Source organism: Podarcis liolepis (genome assembly GCF_965112155.1).
Source record: "Podarcis liolepis genome assembly, chromosome: 16".
NCBI classification, from domain to species: Eukaryota; Metazoa; Chordata; class Lepidosauria; order Squamata; family Lacertidae; genus Podarcis; species Podarcis liolepis.
Genome location: NC_139567.1, coordinates 20,762,714 through 20,783,048, shown reverse-complemented (window position 1 = coordinate 20,783,048; position 20,335 = coordinate 20,762,714). Strand labels below are relative to the sequence as shown.

The 20,335-nt window shown below is 43.7% G+C and overlaps 1 protein-coding gene and 1 long non-coding RNA gene across 5 annotated transcripts; one reads left to right on the top strand and one right to left on the bottom strand.

Annotated features, from left to right (window-relative positions):
- Nucleotides 1-467: 467 nt before the first annotated feature.
- RNF26 (ring finger protein 26) lies at nucleotides 468-6,748 on the bottom strand. Its single transcript, XM_083481089.1, has one exon. The coding sequence runs from the start codon at nucleotides 5,730-5,732 to the stop codon at nucleotides 4,227-4,229; it is 1,506 nt and encodes a 501-aa protein (XP_083337215.1). The 5' UTR covers nucleotides 5,733-6,748; the 3' UTR covers nucleotides 468-4,226.
- A 44-nt stretch (nucleotides 6,749-6,792) lies between these two features.
- LOC310696087 lies at nucleotides 6,793-17,995 on the top strand. Of its 4 annotated transcripts, none has more exons than XR_014520403.1 (3): nucleotides 6,793-6,980; nucleotides 8,294-8,399; nucleotides 15,910-17,995. It is a non-coding gene; the product is annotated as an uncharacterized lncRNA (long non-coding RNA). The 4 variants fall into 4 exon arrangements; XR_014520404.1 differs by having other exon boundaries at nucleotides 6,798-6,976; XR_014520405.1 differs by lacking the exon at nucleotides 6,793-6,980 and adding an exon at nucleotides 7,009-7,154.
- The last annotated feature ends 2,340 nt before the right edge of the window (nucleotides 17,996-20,335 follow it).

The window sequence follows — 20,335 nt, the reverse complement described above, 5'->3', positions numbered from 1 at the left end:
AGGATTAAATCTAGAGGTGGAAAATACCGACTGCAGAACGTTACCCAAGATAAGACTTGCCCTCAATGAGTTCTGGACATCTTCGGGAGACCTCATTCATTTAGACTTTCACACACAAGCTGGTATATTATGTAGAAAATGCTACCCAAGTGATATGTTTTAAATTACGCGTCCTCAAAGTTGGGGGAAATAAAAGTGTGGTTGCATTGCCTGTGGAAGGCAACGAAGGTTTCATTTCAGCTGTATCATGTAGCTGGGGAACTGAAGCTGAGATAATAACTTACCTAAGACCACTGAGTGGCTCTGTCTGGGATTTGTATCCAGTTTCTTCAGTTCCACCAGAGCCACTAGGTTCTTTCGGTGACACGTTAGCCCAGAAAATGTAAATGGAATAAACAAAAAGGAGAGGCCTTAAGTGCCTTCCTTTTTTAATAAAATCGTTTATAAAGAACAGTGGGAAGAGCTAATTTTGTGAAAAGTCTTCCTTTTAATTTGCAAACAATCATTTTACATAGTGCAAAGAATAGACTTTGCCATTACCACATAAGCAAACCAAAAGGCCCCTCCAGAGGCAGCAAGAAGGGCAACTGCAAGAGGAGACAACGGAGCAGGTACTGGATAAAAGGCAATTGCACGTCATCTTCATCTTCTTATAAAATAACACTCAGAAGGTTTGTGAGAGTGGGCAGCAGTTTGAACAAGGCACAGATCAGGAGTGAGCAGCTAGCTCCACGGGACAGTAGGCAGGCCTTTGCTCTAACACCACACTTTTCTGCTCCTGTTCGATTCTCCATCCATCCACCCCCCCCCAAAAAAAAATTGCAAAATGTGCAGTTCTACACATCTAACTGCTTAGAAAGACTGGAATAAAACTCCTCAGATACAGATTTTTGGGGGGTGGGGTGGGATGGTTAGAGAGAATCACATATTATTCTAAATTAGGTTGCTCTCCAACATGCACATTTCTTTAGTTGCTCAGTACAAATCAGTGCATGTAAACTCTGGTCTATGCTAGCAGAACTATAGAGCAGAGGAGCCTGTACTGATTCAGACTGCAGGTGAGCAGGTTCACATTACTGGATGCTCCCCTCCAAATAAATAAATAATAATAATAATTTGTTAGCTTTCTACTTGTAAATAATAAGGAGCAGGATGACCAAGGACCCCTATCTGATGTGCTACTTTGTTTTTAACTTGTAGAAAGTTTTGTTATGTAGAGGATTACAAAAATAGAATCACCCATCTGCAGCCAGAAGTTGCAGTCTGCCCTACCACCTTGTAACACATGTTGACTGTCTAGATCCAACTGATTATATAAACTCTCTTTGATCCCATATATATACACACACATACACACACACACACAATCACAAGCTCACTTGAGTTTGTTAGCTTTATAGCTAGCTTGCCTTCAGCACTGTCTTCCTTTCTGACCTGCCATCATTAAGGCACTCAGTTTAGCATTTGCTCAAATCCATTTTTCAGCTTACCAAACCTTTGGTTCCACACAATAGTACATCATATCATTCAGAGGGGTGCCGCAGCTCTCCCTCAAAACCAAGGGACTTGGCAAATACTCTGTTAGGATTCAGCTGCACTGTGCAGATTTAACTGCAAGGTTCGAATTAAAAGAAAATTAAAAACATAATGCAGAAGACTTTCCAATTAAAAAAAACACAACTCCACACTTTGGGAGGGTTTTAAACAGTCCGGTTTTTACAATGCAACTGAAAAATTCTGATTTTGCAACCCCCACACTGCGTACCGCCGCAACATTCAAACCAAGTGTCATCAAATCTTAGCATCTGACTTAGCAGACAATGTGTTTCAACAAGGTAGACACTCTAGTTTTCAGGACGGGAAAATCTGCTTTGAGATTCCAGTCTTCATTCTCATTTTGCAAAGTGAAGTTTAGCCCCTGAAGCTTTTGGGGGTAAGGGTTGAACAACCTTCCCAGAGGGCATTGAGCAGTGTTACAAAAGGCAAGGTCTCCTGGATGCGTTGCTCAAGTCTGCTGCAAAGGGTGCTGCATAAGGTCACGATGGTGGAATTCATGACACCCTGACCTTTCAACTGTGGACCTCATCTGTTACAAAGAGATATTCACCGGGAAGTAAGCGCTATTAAAATCAACAGGGCATACTTCAAAGCAAACACTTAGGACCAGGGTGCCAGCCACATTGTAATGCTATTAAAACGATTCTGTGAAGGACGCTGATATCCGGTGCTTTTATACACTCAGGATCAAGCCATGTTATGCCACAGCTTCAACAAGGCTGCAAAAACCTCTCCGGCCCAGGTGCAGCTCTCCATTTATGACTAGGAACAGCTTTCAATAATTTAGAAAGCTCAAAAGAACACCACGAATATAAAACTTCTCAGGGTTTCATACCTCTACTTCTCAGCTTTCTTTTTCCCAGTTTAAACATTCAAGAAACCAGGTTGCTCTGGTAAACCACTATCTGTCTTTCTCATCTCCACATTTTAGACACAGGAGAGCTGAAGATTAGCAGCAGCTATTCACTGAGTTTTCTATGCTTTTGGATTTGCTCTTGTGCCCAATTTCCAAGCAGCAGAGCTATGGATGCTTTCTGACTAGGTCTGGGGGAAAGGGAGCCCAGAGGTTACTCTTATGCCAAGTGCAACAGTCAAAACAAACCACTCTAGCCTATGTCCCTTCCTACTTTCGTAATTTTCCTTCTAGAACGAATGTTACTTGCACCTGGGAGACTGGTTTCGTCTTCTGGACTTAAGCGATCAGATCCAGAGCCAGACTTTCTTCCTGAGGTCACCACCCTGTTCAAATCTTACCCAGACAAGTAGTCATAAAAAACTTTATCTTATTATCAGTCCACACCAGAGACTTAACAGGGCCTGGAGTCAAACCATGCAGTCTCCAGCGCTGTTGATAAGAGGCTTGCCACTTGTTACGACTATATTTGGTTACATCAGCTTTCCCCAGCTGGACCCCAAAGAGGGAAAGTATATATCAATCAAACAGTTGTGCAATAAAGCTGGAATGTAATAGTTTTGCATAGGTGACCTGTGGAAGTTACATGCCAGCAGAGACAAGAGGATCCTGACTTCAGCTTGCTAGTGAACTACTGTGTGTGGTGTCTCTGTGCTCCACAGCTGCACATTTGGTGTCCAACTTGCTTTTTATATGAAGTCTTGAAACAAATGAGCACAGAAAACCTGGAGGGGGGTGGGAAATGACAGTGCTGCCACAGCTCTTTCAAAATTACACATCAAAAAGATGCTCACTGGGTATTGGGAAGTACTTCTTGAAAGTAGGAATTCTGTGGTGCATGGTTTTTAAAAGTGCAAGCTAAATTAGTGAGGCTTTCTATGTATAGCACCTGTCAGAAATCTACACACCAATGCTTGGAAGTATGAACTTTCCTACTACAGAATGCACAAATACATGTTAAGGTAACTAGACAATATTCTGAAGAGAATAATGAAACTGGCCTACTGGTCAGTTTCAGGTTGCTGAAGTCTCACTATTAGAACATACATGGGAAACTTATGGCTCTCCAGACATTATTGGACTCCAACTACCATCAGCCTAGTCAGCATGGCTGATGGTCAGGGATTACAGGAGCTGTAGTCCAGGAACATTCCCCTGCTCTAGAAAGAAATGCCGGGGTGAGAATATTGTTTCATACCCCCAGTAAAAGAATGGAGGAAGGATTAACATTTTTTCCCCAAGTGTTTACCAAACAAGCCTGCTAAGGGTTGTTGTTGTTGTTGTTTACATGCTAAGTTATAGGAAAGCCAAAAAATCTACAATTTCAGCACCTGCTCTCTTTGCAACAGGTAGCTCCTTACCAGAAATCTACCTTAATTACTCGTCAGCTTCTGGCTGACATTTTACCAGTTGTTTTTTCTAAGCGACACTTTTGTATACTCAACATGATGGCTCAACATCTTTAGCAACAGCAAAGTACTAGATGATTACTGTGATTGGCTAGTGGCAGCAACAAGAAAATGAAAACAGAGGTGCATAGAAACCATCCACAGTATTTTCCAAGTTGCACTGACTGCAATAGTTCTTTGGAAATAAAAAGGGTAGCCATTGCCAATATCAACGATCAGCATAAAGCTGCTGTCAACCAGCTGCCATAGAAAGCAGCAGGCACAAAATGCCAGCAGCCCCACATGCTTTGGCCAATGCACATGGAAAGCTTGAAGGAATGTGGAAAAAGCTATCCCCTCCACATAGGTCACAGGTAGACATTGAGAGTCTGCAGGATCATCTGCCGGCAGAGTGGGCAGTTGCGCTGGTATATGGCCTGCTGCAGCAGGATTTCAGTGCACTGCTGGCAGAGGCAAAGATGCCGGCAGGGAAGTAGCAAAACTGTCTTTGTTTGGTCCTGGCAGATGACACATTTCTTCCGCTCTTCTTGTTCTTTGAGAAGAAGCCATGGGTCATCGTCATCCTCCAGAGAATTAAGCTGCTCTTTTGTTGCAGGTTTGGCATGTGATGTGCTTGGTCCTTCACCAGGAGGCTGCAAGTGCTGCCCTGACTGCAGACTCCGTTGTGTAGTTGATTCCAGATCATCTTCTGTTCTGTGCTGGTTCCTGCTGCCTCGAGCTGCTGCCTGCCATGTTTGGCGGGCACGGGGTACAGCCTGCTGATTGGTCACAGGTGGTCCTTGTCTTCTTGGATGAGTTGCTCCAGGAGGAGCTGGTCCCTGAACTACAGCAGGTCCTCCTGGCCTTTCTTGGTTGCCCTCAATCAAAAGCTGTTGCTCTTGTTCCACATGGTGGTTTCCTCCCCTGCCACCTCTGTTCCAGCTAGCCATCTGGAGGCTCCAGTCAGCTAACCTGCGCCAAGCTTGCGAGCTCAAGACCATCTCCAATGACAAGAGTACAATCTGATACAGGCGGCGCATGTCTCTGAGCAGGCGCTGGTAAGAAGGCATGGTGTTCAAATAGCCAGACATTTGGCTTGCCAGTGTCCACGTCAACTGAGGGTTGAGGATTAAGATGCTGGTGGCAAGAATCACAGACAGCAACATCAAACCATAGAGGTTGAGGAAGAAAACATTAAGCAGCAGCTTGCTCACAGAGGCCAGCAGATCAAATGCCAACTGGCAGGGAGTCCATAGGAGGATGGCCATAGCGATGGCACTGCTGGACAGCCGTGCAACAAAAGCTGCAAAAATATCGGTGACCCTTAGAAAGGGGCCAACAACAGTTTCCCACAGGGCCAGTCCCAGAGAGAAAAGGTTCTGGGTTCCAATGAGGCAGATGTTGATGATGCTGTTGACGAAGTAAGCCACAAGGCTCATGACGATGGCACACACTTCACACACTTGCCTGAGAAGTGACTGGCCGGAGCCAACCAGGTTCCAGAAACCACGGTGCATAATTTCTTTGCTTTTAAGCGTCAGGTGGGTGAACAGGTGGCCCACTACTTTCAAGCTCTCCATGCTGGAGAAGAAGCCCCGCAGCATGTTGACGATGGTGTGCACAGAGCCCAGAGTCAAGTAATACAATGCCTCGGCTAAGCATAGCGAGGATAACGTAATCCCATTCCAGCAGTGGATCACACAAGCAACCAAGGTATTGGGCAGGTTACAAACAAATGCAATGAGCCAGACGAGGAAGGACACTAGTGTGGAAAAGAGGAAGAAGTTGACATCCAGCAAGAGAACCAAGAGGTCCAAAATCATTCCCACACCATTGATAACCAGAAACACTAGATCCATAGCGGAGCTCCACATGGAGAGTGGGCAAAAATAGGAATAATTGGACTGACAAGAGTTTGAGTGCCACTGAAGGGAGCTGCACCACTTCCCAAAAGACTGAAAGGAGAGGTCCCAGTATGCTAGGAATGGATTTTTACGTTATTTCAGAGTTTTATGAAATAAGGGACTGTTTCGGCATCAAGATGGAAAGTGCACTGAAGACAAACATCGATGCTCCCTTGTCCTTGAGGCTTAATCCCTTCTTTTAAAATTTGTAGGAATGCCCAGTTTGGAAGAGGAGTTGCTTTTAGTTACATCTCTCTCCAATTTGAATATACAAAGTATTTATTTCAGACCAGGTAGCAACAGTTCCATTTTCCGAAGGGAGCACGTCTGGCTCCTAAATCAGTCACTTGACGAGAAAAAAATACTCTCACTTCACTGAGAGTTATTGAGATCTAAGCAAATGTCCCTATATGCTACAAATGAGAGCTTCTTTCTTCCTCCTGAGCTTTTTATTTAAGGACTATGCTGACAGCAAAAGGGGTAGAAGCGAGTGTGTTTTTATTTGCGTGGGGAAATTACGGGAGACCCCCATCAGACAAAAGGTGAGATTCTTATCAGTCCGCTGTGGCGAAAAAGCAGTAGACGGGGGAGGCAAGTTAGGACATGCCCGCCAGTGTACTAGGGACGCATGCAGGGTAGGGGGGAGGGGACGAAAGGCTCCAGTGAAATCCCCTCCCCCTCAGGGGGCTCCTTGAAGGTGGTCTCCGAAGTCAGCTTAGGGAACTGGAGCCCAGACCGGGTGGGTCTCCCTCCGTAGCCCCCTTCCCCAAGGGGAGAGGACAGCACCCACGTCTCGCCTTGACAACCGTTGCCACCTTCTTGCGTCCCCCTTCTCTTACTTGCAAGCAGCGGAATAAGGAAGGTGGGGAGATCGTTCCCGTTAAGTCTATCAAACGCTCCCACTCGCCGCTGCATCCGAAGCTCTTACCTTCGCGCTGATGGGCGCCGCCATTTTGGTAGGCGGGGCCAACGCTCCGCAGCCAATCAACCCAGGGGAACCCGACGGACGTTTAACCGTCCAGCGCGTGATTTGCTCGTCGTCGTTGTTGTTTTTCGCCTCCGTGCCACGATTGGGCAGTTTTGAAAAACGCCACTGGGCGGTTGACGGAGAGTGCCGAGGGGGCGTGGCTTTGTCGAGGCCGTTGAGAGGGGGAAGCCCCGCCCCAATACAGTGGGAGGATAATAGTAGGAGGGAGGACGGACGCTGCCCGACTGTTAGTAGGTCACGTGATTCTGTGGTGGGCGGGGTCCCAGGTTTAAAAGGAGAGTGTATTATTGTGACGCGGAGTATAATTTTCCCGCCTTTTTTCTTGAGGGGATTCTCCCCCTCGTTTGAAAGGCGGGGGGGGGGGGCAAGTCTAGACAAAAGACTTGTTATTTGTTAAATCTGAGGTGAAATTTCACGATTTTATGAAAGAAGCTCAGCTTGCAAACCGAAGGAAGGAGCTCATTTCCCCGCCCCCACACACTTTCGGGGGGGGGGCGGGAATTTTTTTGTAGCATATAAAAAAGTGAAGAAGGAATCCTGTCTGCTATTTCACTGAAAGTGCTATTTTGATAATGTTATTAACAAAATAGAGTGAGAGAAACAACACGTTTCTTTTATCTAGATGGAAAATCCAGAGGAAACCAGTAGTTTTGCTATGTGTAAAAGTTTGCCTTTCTTTGCCCCATGTAAAACATCAGACACCAGTGATACACAAAAGCATACAATTAAAAACCACACGAAATGTTAAGAATCAGCTAACTATTGTGAAAGGACGTATTTTTAACTGCCTGCATAAGCCTGATGGAATTGAAAAGTCTTCAGCAGATGTTTAAAAGTTGGGGGGGGGAGGTCCTTACTGAGGTCTCAAGGTCTGACCCAAAGTTTTGGGGTTTTAGGCTGTACATTTTCCTTGGGAGTACATGGGCATAGCTAGGATTTTCCTGGGGGCTTTTGTTGGGGGGGGGGGTAGAACCTAAGATTTGTATTTATTTGCATTGATATTTACTGATTGGAGGGCAGTTGCCTCCCTCCCCCTCCCTTGGCTATGCTTATGTGGGAGTAAGTCCGTTTAAACTTGGGGTTTACTTCTGAGTAGGCAGAAACAGGATGCATTTATTACATTGATATCTTGCCCTTCCAAAGGAGCCCAGGGTGGCAAACAAGTAATAAAAAAATATATTCAAAACAATTCCAGTGCAGAAGGGAACTCTGGGAAAGATATTGACTTAAAATGCTTGCTTTGTTAAAAAGTCCTTGCTTCAGAGACTTTGGATGATGAGAGTTAAATATTGGGTTAAGGAAGCAGAAACATATATTATGACATCCCCACCCTGCAGTATTGTGTCTTATGCACTTTTAAAGTTAACACAAAGGCCCGTCTAGTTTAGCAGCCCCCAAGCAAGACATGGAATCAACAGCTGTCTCCCTGCCCTTCCCACCTCCCCAGTCTCTCCTACCAGTAATTGGTTTCCTGAGGTAGACTACCTGTGAGCCTGGAAATTCCACATAGCCAAATATAAACCATCTTTTTATATCTCCACAGTTTGTTCCAGCCCTGGCGTTCTCTATTCCTCTCATTGTGGGATAGACTGACTGAGAGGTGAACATGCACATAGCATAGCAAATGATCTTTGGAAGCAGGAAAGAAGGTAGTGATCCTGCTTTTTTCAACCTTTTTAAATGAAATTTCATCTAGTTATATCATGTTCTTCCAAAGAGCTACATTGCTCTCTTACTCCCTGCATTTTATCCCCACAACCAGATTGTGGCTAAGAGGTTAAGCTAAGAGGGAGGGAATGGACCAAGGTCATCCAGTGAGCTTCCTGGATGAGTGGACATTTGAACCCAGGCCTTCATAGTGCTAACTCAATTGCCTATAAGGTAAAAGGTAAAGGACCCCTGGATGGTTAAGTCCCGTCAAAGGCGACTATGGGGTTGCGGCGCTCATCTTGCTTTCAGGCCGAGGGAGCCGGTGTTTGCCCGCAGACAGTTTTCCGGGTCATGTGGCCAGCATGACTAAACCACGTCTGGTGCATGGAAGACCGTGACGAGTGCCACAGTGCACGGAAACGCCATTTACCTTCCCACTGCAGTGGTACCTATTTATCTACTTGCACTGGCATGCTTTCAAACTGCTAGGTTGGTAGGAGCTGGGTCAGAGCAACAGGAGCTCACCCCATCCCAGGGATTCAAACCGCCGACCTTCCAATCAGCAAGCCCAAGAGGCTCGGTGGTTTAGACCACAGCGCCACCCGCATCCCTGTCAATTGCCTATACCACATTAAGAATGGCATGAGCTTTCTTCCCCAAGCAGTGCTCCATTTTCCACAAGGACTACCCTTGAGGACTCAAGTTCTGTACTCTGAACCTCAGGAGACCTGATAACCTAATTCAGTTTGAAGGCTATTCTTTGTTCACCACATATTATGCTTCCTTTCTCACATCAACAGCCCTACACACACACACCTGCAATGTCTGGGTGCTGTTTACCTGTGACAGAGGTGCTTTAGCTACAAGGGCAAGCATATATGCTTGGTTGTTGGCCCACCATGAGGGGTTGCACTGATCACCTTTTCTTCCTTTTTAAAAAAATGCTTGTTCAGTACTTAGGGTCATAAAACCTGTTCTGGCAAGTTTTAAATTAAACCTAGTAGGAAATTTGATCCGTCTTGTGCGTGCTTGGGGGAAATTAGAAAAAGCTACAAATGCTGATTGTCTGAGCAAGAAGTCAAGGCTAAATTGCTATTAAATTCATTCAAGGCTAAATTGCAAAAAAGCAAAACAAAAGCAGCCTCTTTTCCTGTTTGCTGAGATTTGTACCTTCCAAAAGTTGTAGCAAGGTTATCAAAACCGATGCCTTTCTATTTGTCCTAGTAAAAGGTTATCACCACAGATTTCCTTCCATTTGCTTTAGCAAAAGAGATTTTAGAACATAAGGAGGAACCCTGCTCAATCGAATGAAAGGTCCATCTACATTTTGCTTTCCCACACTGACCACAACTTGTTTAAGTAGTCACTTCAGTTTTCTGTACATCACTTAGATATTTGTAATACATTGTGCAGTACAGTCATACCTCATGTTACATTTGCTTCATGATACGTTTTTTCACGTTGCATCCCGCGGCAACCCGGAAGTACCAGAAAGGGTTACTTCTGGGTTTCGCCGCTCGCGCAGGCGCGCAAAATGACGTCGCACGCATCCGCAGAAGCGGCGAATCGCAACCCGCGTGTGTGCAAACGCGCTGCTGCAGGTTGCCTTCTGCTCATGTTGTGAACGGGCCTCCGGAATGGATCCCGTTCGCGACCAGGGGTACCACTGTATAGAAATTATGTAAATAATAATAATAAAACATGCAGTAGCAACATTTATTATTTAATAGGCAAGACAAACTCCAAGGAATATAAAAACTTTTTCCCTCTGTCAGTGGAAAGAAAGCAAGGAAGTTATGTGACAGTTTATTTGCAGTCAACCAAAACATATTATTTTAGAATAGTTCTTGTTGTCCATCTTTTTTTCTTTCAAACTGTTTATATACATTATTTTGACAGCAGTTGACATTACTTCAGAAAGTGTTATGACTGGAACAGAATGGAACATTTTACCATTCCTTCCAGAATTCATGAGTTGTTTTAGCTTCTTCAGAAAAGTATTTGCAGTAAGAAGCATACAATAAGCCTCCAGTAGAAGACCTGATACAAAAAGTCCCTCCTTCTGTTTGTTTGTTGCTAGGCGTTATGATATGTGATGATTCAACAGCCAGGCTTGTCTTAATTCATTTTGTCCTTGTATCATGTACAGACAATCACTTGTTCAGGCAGTCCCCCCCCCCCAATGTGTACTCTAGTGTACACATTGGGGGCAGAGTGTGGATTTATTCCCTCTAGGTTGTGCTTCTGGTACAAAAAAACCCCACAACCTTTCTGCAGAAAATTGTGGTTGCTGAAAAACACATGAAACAGTATGCCTTCTTATGAGTATAATTTTCCACATTTGTGGTTTAGCTGGGATGCAAAAGTGCCTATCCTGAAGCATCAAAATCTCTCAACTGTACTGAAAGAGATTGTTTTAGACAGGGAAGTCATAGGGTTAATCATGACTTTGGGCCAAGGTAATGGAAAAATATCTTGGCTTCATTTCAGTCCTGCAGCGCAGTGTTCTCTACAGTGGCGTCCCTAGCAACATTCTCCTATTGCTCCCAAAGCCGTCTTGTCTGCTGCTTCCCCCAAGCTCTGCTTTCCTGGTGTTCTTTGGTGCTTGTATTTTTCCATTATGAAGAGCTGTTTGTACTCTATTTGTGCAGGTGCCCTTTCTCCAAAGTCTAGGAGAGTCAAAGCTTAATTGATTTAACAGAATCTGAGTCTTGTTTAAAGCCAGATGCCCTGGTCTTAAAGGCAGGGCTGCATATTATCACATTTGTCCTGTTTTATTCATTAGCTGTAGAAAACAAACTTGAACTGAGTATTTACACCAATTAGATTGAAAGAATAAGCCAAGATATAAGAGCAGTTCTTCTTAGCACAATTTCCTTTGCTATTAGTTTAAATCATAAACAGCACGGGGAACATTATTTAAATAAATGGCCCATGCAGATTCCTTTCTGTACTGTGTACTGGAACAGAAAGCCTGATGGATAGAAAGTGAATGAAAGACACTTTCAATTCAGATGGACATTTAGCCAATATATTTATATCCATCCACCTATCCAGTTTTTTACATCTGAACTGCAGATGCAGGAAAGGGAGGCAAAAAAACTGGTACATCATTTATGAAAACAGCTTAAACCTCAGAGCCAGTGTTCAAAACTCCCATTGTTCTAGGTGCATTTTGTGACAGGGAATTTCATTAGTATGAGCAGTTTCTCAGCTCTGGGCACAGTAGTGCACCTAAGATTTCAGATTAAAACTGCAGAGTGGAAGGAAAGGAGGACCTCTTCCTGCCTCTCCACTTCCAGCTACTCTCTGAAGACTGGGAAAGAGACCATCTTCAGAATATTCATTCATTTTCAGCGTTGTATTGTTATATAAAAATCATGCCTGGACATTCTGTTGTTGTGCCCATAACCTAGGTTTAAGGTACCATTTAGTTCCTAGCTTTCATATCTCAGTTTCTAACACTGCTCAGAGCCACAGATGAAATTTAGCACAGCAAGGTCTTGTCCTAGCTACTGGAAAACATTTGTGCACATAATATAGATTGACATCCTCTCCATAAGGTACCGGTATATCTTGAGACATATAGTGAGTACCAGGACTGGAGTGGGATGGGAGTGGGACACAGCAGATAAAGAGAACAAAGGTGTACGGGCCACATTTTAAGAGCTGAGCTCCATAACGTAAGACATATTTGAACATAATACATATGGATAAGATTATATGAAGGCCTGCAATAAAAGCGGATTGGGGAGGGGGCTGTGGGTTGCAGTGCTTCATCATGGTGGTGGCGGTAAGCTCAGCACCTGCCCATAGCTCAGTACAGCCATGCTGCAGCAAGATTTATGCTCTCATCCCAAGCATTACATTATGTGTCAAGCTTTAAATTTCTTCTCTTGAGGCATGACCCTCCTCAACACAAACACACAGAGACACCCCCTCATTAGGGGCCCATTCTTGCTTGGAAATTAACATTTTTGTGTTGCTTTCCAAGCATCCATAACAATTCCAGTGCCACCCTAAGAGGCTCACTTCAAGGAATCAAGCTTACATTCCTTTCCCTGATTCCAAGCACAAGTGCTCAGGGCTTGGCATTCCTTTCCCCACAATACTGAAAGCAGCAGGTTAAGAATCTGTATGTAAACTGTAAGGCAAACTGCAGGGTTAGCACTTAGGGTCCCTGGAGAGCAGCATTCCACACCCATTGAGCTCTGAAGTCAGTGATGACAAGCTCTTTGAGCAAGACACCTCAAGCAGAGGGCTTTTTAAGGGAAGGGAAGGAGAAAAACGTTCTATGGGAAAGAGAGCAGAAGATCCTCTCACTTGCTCAGTTAGGAGAGCATCCTCTACAGTTCACTGTGGACGCTTGTTGATCATATCCTTAGTGTGGCTGTGGACAATGTGTGTTGCAGCTTTGCAACTCTTGAATACCTCTTAAGCTAGACTTTGTATTACAGTAGAAAAGCATGGTTCTTGAAATTGTAGACAGAGCAAGACTCTTCCTAGGTAAGATTTGACCCACTGCCCTGCTAGTGTAAGCAATAGTCTCCTGGTGGTTCCAGGATGTCATTTCTCTTGGGGGAAGGGGACAAAATATGGTCCGATACCACTCCTTGTCTTGGATATGTCAACTGTGTTCACACACAGTTTCAATTTATGTATTTTAAGGAGATTTGTTGTTAATCTTTTATACCTCTCATTAATTACAGCAGTGTAGCAAGACAAACAACAACACAGAAAAAGAGTAAGGGGGCTCGTGCCTGGACAAGGACATGTAGTACAGCAGAGCTTTCCAAACTGTGTGTTGCGACACGTTAGTGTGTCGGCTGCAGTGTGTCGCGTGAACGCTCCCTGTTCTCCTCCCGTGGCAGGAAAGGGGTTAGTTTAACCACTGTTTTGCTAGTAAAACTGAATAACTGTGTCACAAAATGATGCATGTCTAAAAAGTATGTCACCAACACGAAAGGTTTGGAAAGCTCTGTACTGTAGTACAGTATGACTTTGTAACAGTAACCATCCAACATGGAGATCCAATAAGCTTGCTAGCGAAGTTTGGGATGCACAAGTGATCTGAAGTGGGAGAGCAGGGGAAAGTATTTTGACTGCAATGTGGGTGGCAGCACTGATAATACACACTTCATGTGTCATTACAGTTTTATCCATGCTCTCTGCTTTCTTCTTTGATCTGCCTTTTCCTGGCCATAAAACAAGAATTAGTTGTACTAGCCAAACTGTTGCCTTCATTTTGATCTTTATTGTTTTCTTGAGGGGCTGAACATCTGTTCCCTCTATACTTAGAGAGGCCAGCTATACATTGAAATCCCCTGGTCTAAAATTATTACACTACACACAACAGCTTCATTGCTACACATGAGCTTGCAATTGGCTCTTATGCTGTTTATTATTGACTAAAAGGCCAAAGGGAAAACACTACCCAACATCCACAACACATGCTCTTAGTACTTAACAGTGGACTCAAGGAGAGGGGGAGAAAATGTAGCCTGTAGGCTGTTTAAACAAAACCATAGCTGTATTTCTCCATTCAAAGATACCATCATTACTGTCTGTATGCACAACACTCATGCTATCATTATTCTAATAATCTGAATCGTGCAGTCAATGCAGCTACCAAAAAAGGCACCAGATTGCATTTATTTATAATCCTGTTGAATTAGCAATGAGCCAATCTCTTCAGTTCTCACCATAACAGTCTCTGTTTTCATGTTGATATTAACTTACTCCCCTCAATTATCATTTTGTGGATTTCTTTGGTGTGATTGTCTTTTCTCCTCTAATTTCATACATTTCTTTCTGCTTGTGCCATCCTCCCCTGCTCATCTCACACACCCCTTTACAACGTAACAGAGCTGGAGATGCTTTCGGCATTTATGGTAATGTTTGGATTTGTGATCCCTAAAAAAAGAAAGAAAGATGGCCTCTGTCCATTTCATTCAGTTTTATTTGTGGCAGGCTGTTGAGCTGGCGAAATGAAGCATATAAGAGGCATCCCAGGACAAGCTAGGATTTGTTTCTGAAATGCTCCTCTAAATCTTTATGCTTTCTTTTCTGCTCCTTAACACTGTTTTCTGTCACTGGTCACTTCAAGCTGACTGGTTTATTGAGCAGTCATGCTGATTTTGTTTGCACAATGTTTGCAGGGAGGATAGACAACGCTATCTATTTATTCAGCATTCATTCTGGTTTGGTCTTGTGGAGGTTATATGACATTATGTCAAGTAACTGTCATTCCATACTTTCCCCATCAGTTTCCTTATGGCAAAAAGACCGGGGAGCGGGGGCAGGGAGAATTAGGCTTGTTGAACAAGAGTACTAAATCAACCTGGAGTGCTATATCAACCTGTACAACCTGGATGGTGTTTATGTGATTGAGGTCCACCTGAAAAGAGTGACAGCCTGGAAGTGACCATTCTGTGTACCATGGCACCTCTATCTGCTTCAATGGAGGGGCTTTTTGGCTCTTCATTCCAGTCCCATTCATAACTTCCTCCTGCATGCGGTGGATTCTCCCTGAACCTAACATTTAACTTCCAAACTGGACATTGCATTTGATAGGCAGGTCTCAAACAGAAAATATTATTGGTGTGCCCATTTGAAATATTTGGAGGAGGCTGACCTCCTGGCACTTTTCCCAGCCAAGAGAGCAAAGGACATTTTAGAATTCAGCACTCAGCTTGGAGGACTGAGTACAGACAGAGACATCATGCTCTGAAATTTCTTGTAGCTATAGTACATCTGTATTCTAGTAATAAATTTGAGAGAATTTATACCCTGTCTTTCCAGTGCAGGGAACACAGCTCAAGGCAGTTTACAACAAAATAAAAGCACATAATCTGCCAACCTAGCAGTTTGAAAGCACGTCAAAGTGCAAGTAGATAAATAGGTACCGCTCCGGCGGGAAGGTAAACGGCGTTTCCGTGCGCTGCTCTGGTTCGCCAGAAGCGGCTTAGTCATGCTGGCCACATGACCCAGAAGCTGTACACCGGCTCCCTCGGCCAATAAAGCGAGATGAGCGCCGCAACCCCAGAGTCGGCCACGACTGGACCTAATGGTCAGGGGTCCCTTTACCTTTACCTTTACTTAAAAGCACATAATTAAATCAGCATAACCCTCCTGGCCATCAATACAACTGAAAATGGACAGAACAGATAACACCAGGTATTGGTCCACTAAAAATACGGATGACCAATCCCAAAGAGCCATAGTAATAGTAATAATAATAATAATAGAGTCTCTGCATGGCTCTGGGCCATTCTCCTCAGCGGCCTCAGTTTAAAGTTCCTTCCCATATTACTGCTGCTTTCCTCTCCTCACCTGCCTTCTCCCTTTTCGTAGACATTTAAAGTCTGGAGACTCCAGTTTATAAGGTGACCTAACACACCATGAGATAGGTATTATCATGTGTCAGCTGTATCCCCAAAGCTTCAGTACAATACCTGAGTCATGATAAGAGGTTGTCATTTCACTCTGTCATAACTGCTTACATCACAGGATCTGGGAATCTCTCTTACAAAAGCATGAGTGCAGCTCTTGGCAATAAGCTGGAAATAACGAGGCGACTCAGTTAACATGCAGCAGCTGAAGGCCTACAGCAGAACAGAAAGACATTCAACTTCCTACTGCTTGGAAAGTACCATCAAGCATTGCCTCACTCCAAGTTCCTTTGCAAAACTGGCTCTTGTTTCAGACAGTTGCTGAAGGTGGGCACACACTCATTTGCTTGGAAAACAAATCAACAGCTGTCCCTTTACAGCTGTGTCATCCTTGCTTCAAGAATATAGCGCACTGTTTCCTACATGCTTGTTTGACTCAGATGACTCTGATTTACTGTTGTTTTTGATTTTGAGAATTGAATGAACTTCCCAGATCTGCCTCATGCTTCATTCTCAAATTACCAGCCTCCCTTATCTAATTTCATTAGGAGTCATTTATGCTTATATTTATGCGGGCAGAGCCCTGGAAGAGAACAGCCTCTGGCAGTTGGCACTGAGAATTGCCAGAATTCCAGGCAGTAGCATCTATTGTAGGAAAGTGTGACTTGGTTTTCTAGCAAAGACAAAACAGTTTCTCTCCAAGTGCTTGGACTTGTCATGGTTGGCAATATCTGTGTGGCCAGAAGTCTCCCAGCACTATCACTAAAATGGCAATTTAAAGGTGGTTTAGTGGCAGCTGTTCAATGACTGATTATTATTTAGTAGTCTTTGCAAAAGACCTGCATGGGTATTAAATGCTCAAGGTTGTGCTTTTATTGCATGAATATTACATTTTTCTAACACAAAACCCACCAAAATTTGCACAGGGGTTTACACAATTCATCCCAGTGGCTGTGTACATAGTCACATTTCCTCTGCTTCCAGTGCACTCCCACCACTGGTTTTTGAAGCAGTGAACACATGACGATAGCCACGATCCACATCTATCCTGACGTTTTTTGAGAATGTACTGTGTTTTGATGCACTTCCCCTCCAACCTAGCTTAGCTGTCAACGTTTCCCATTTTTTAAGGGAAATTCCCTTATTCCGAACAGGATTCCTCGCAAGAAAAGGGAAAACTTGACAGCTATGCCCCCAACCAGCTTTGATCCTATTTGAAACGTAAACCATATGAAGGCATCTGGGCCCACCCCCTGCCCACTGGTGTAGGAGACTTGCAAACACAATCACGTATACATGTGATTCAAAACCCAGCAGAAAAAATGACCTTGCTGCATTTTAAGCCAGTATTGTGTGCCCACTTCTGTTATGACTGCTGTGGAGGATGTGGTTGATCATGAGCCCTACAAAATATTGACTGCAATTTGAACATTCAGCCACACTTTTAAGAGATAAGTACCAGCATGGATCCATGCCCCACCATTCAGCAAAAGATTTTAAAAATATAGCTCTTCTAAGAAAATTATTTTGGTGCCATGTGCTGTGCTGTGTTTTCTCTTAGGAGCAGCAGAAACGTGCAAGTCTAACTGTTTTTGCCTAACCACTACGACGTGTTTGAAACGGTGGTGGAAACTCTGGATAGCTGAGGGAAAAGAGCAGGTGCCTTGTTATCCAGAGAGAGGATGGAGGGGCCCCAGCTGTGGAAGGAGCAAAAAGGCAGGCAAAGCTGGTGAAAGTTGATGGGGGGGGGGGGGGACGGACGACCCCAGCTGGTGGCTAAACCCTGCAAATCTGTCACTGATGGGCAGGTGGCTGATATTTGTCCTGCTGCATTTCCAGTTCACCCGCTTCTTTCATTGCTTTGTCATCTGAGCTGGCTTTTCCTCAGCTGTCCGTTTCTCTGAGGTTGTTATAAAATATGGAGCTATGAAAGGGGAAGGGGAAGATTGCAGCACCAGCAACAGAAAAGGGATGTGGCTACAAAACTCAACAGAAATCACCCCTTCACGATCTGTCTCTTTGTTTTGACACTGAGCAAGCATTGCCTGGCTTCCAAGCTACTCTGATAAGTAGGCATGAGAAAACAAGTTTGCTTGTGGACGGGTTTTATTACGAGTGTTTCTGCTTCATGTAATGATTGGTGAAGGATACATAGAGATGGTGGTTGCATAAAGAAGAAATAAAACTCTTTTAAAAATCTAGAATGGTCCCGTGCTCCAGAATCCTAGAGTAGAAATTTCCTTTTCAAAAAGAACTGAGTTTTTCAGCATCTCAGGCACAGAGTGCAAGTGCTTTTGGAGTCAGTTGAAATTTCCAGATTGTCTTCAAGGTCAGCCACACATAGAGTATAGTGCAGTAGTCCATTTAGAATCTAGTTACAAAAACCATGTGTCAAGTTTGAAGAGTCCCTCTTTTTCCAGGAGAGAACACAGCTGCCGTGGTAGATGAAGTTGAAAAATTCATTTCAGGTGACAGCTAGTCCCTAAGTATTTAGAAAAATATATATATATAACCTATTCCTTAAGAAGGAGAGTGATTTAATCCACAGCAGGTAATACCACCAGCATTCTGGTTTATTGGATTACCCAGCATGAGCAAATGTATTTTATCTGAACCAAGCTTTTGTTTACAGTGGTACCTCGGGTTAAGTACTTAATTCGTTCCGGAGCTCCGTACTTAACCTGAAACTGTTCTTAACCTGAAGCACCACTTTAACTAATGGGGCCTCCTGCTGCTGCCGTGCCACCAGAGCACAATTTCTGTTCTCATCCTGAGGCAAAGTTCTTAACTTGAAGCACTATTTCTGGGTTAGCGGAGTCTGTAACCTGAAGCGTATGTAACCTGAAGCGTATGTAACCCGAGGTACCACTGTACTTGCTTTCATACAATCAAACACTAGTTTTCAACCACTTGTTAAGCAATATCACTTCTTCACTTGCATCAAATGAAAAAGAGAAGCAGTGCTGGGTGTAGTCAGCATACTGATAGCACATTGCCCAAAATATCCAAACTACTGTACATTGCTAAATAGTCTGGGAGACAAAACTGAACCCAGAGGCAAATCTTAGGATAAAAGAAGACAGACTCCCAGTGCCACTATCTAGCATACAAGGAGAATATGCATTGTAAGGGTTAAACTGTAAGCCAAACCTCAGGTCAACAGCCAGAAAAGAAGGTTCTGTTTCACTCTGAGCAGACTGGATTGATCCCAGAAGAATCTCTTAAGAATGGACTGTGTGGGTGTTAGAGGAATGGGGAAAATTAGCTAGAACAAAGAGCCAGAGATTTCAACTTTCAGTGAGCCCCAGTGGATGACAAATGGGTTTCTTGGAGGACACCAAAACATTGTTTAGTAGTGTACAAGAAAGCATTTCCTGCAAAGGCTTTCCCACAGGATGAGAGTAATTCCATTAAGTTACTAGAGGTTTTTCCTGTTTGGCAGGGGGAGAACCCCATCCTTGGAACCCCATCCCAATGTAATTGCCATCTTCTATACAGTACAGATATTCTGAGAAAAGCGGCTAGCAAATATTGTTTCCTCAAACCATTAACTAGGTGTACAGAATGAGTTAACCATATAAAAAACTGCATTTTTTTTGCTCTGATTCTCCTTAGGGCACACACATGGTCCCATTGAGCTCCTCCTTTTACACATCACCACTCTCTGCAATGCCCTCTATCCACCCAGCCCTCTTATTCTGCATATATATATATGTTGTCATCATATGTTCCATATTTTTACCCAGGCAGCCATGACAACTCCCAAGCCAAGTAACCTTTCTCCTCTTGCTGTTTCCTCTCTAGTAGTGAATGGCAGATGAGCTTTTTCTTTAGGCCAGCAACCCTGAATTAAATCACTTCAGGGTAGCCAAGATTGAAAAAAAGAGCTCAGCAGGCCAGCCCCTCTCTCCCCCACCCTATTTTTTGCAAGGAATTCAGTGTCTTGCTCTTGGAAACCTACCTCATGGTAGTTCATAAAGTAAGTTTATTATTGTTTTTCTGCATTTGAAGAACTATGATTACAGGAGTTCAGTTGCAGCTTCCTGAACTGCAGCCAGATACCGTCTTCATGGGTTTGGACTCAAAAACGCACACTGATGGAACAAAGGTATGTGTGTATATACACAGACACATTCCTTTGTCGCTTCCTGGAGGATTTCCCCTAATTATTCAGGGTCTAAAGGTGAATTTTGTTCTTTGCCCTACTGATCAGCTTTGTGCTGGACTGCATTTTAGCTCTGAATCCTTATCAGGAATTCCCTTCCAGTGTGACATTTCCGTTCTTGATATCCTCCTAGCCATCACCTTTTAGATTATAATTGACAGAGCTGATTGTTTTCTTTTTGCCTCGTTTCAAATGATGTCTGAGTTTTCTGAGTCTGCTGTGGGGGAAAACAGTTCATTTTCCATTACTGTATGTGGATAGATACTCGAATACACAGAATGTCTTGTGTTATTAAGGTTAAGGTTATTAAGCACTTTTTAGTAGATGGGAAAAGCTGTGTTCCTCACTCTGTTCATTCCATACTTGCCAAACTGATTAG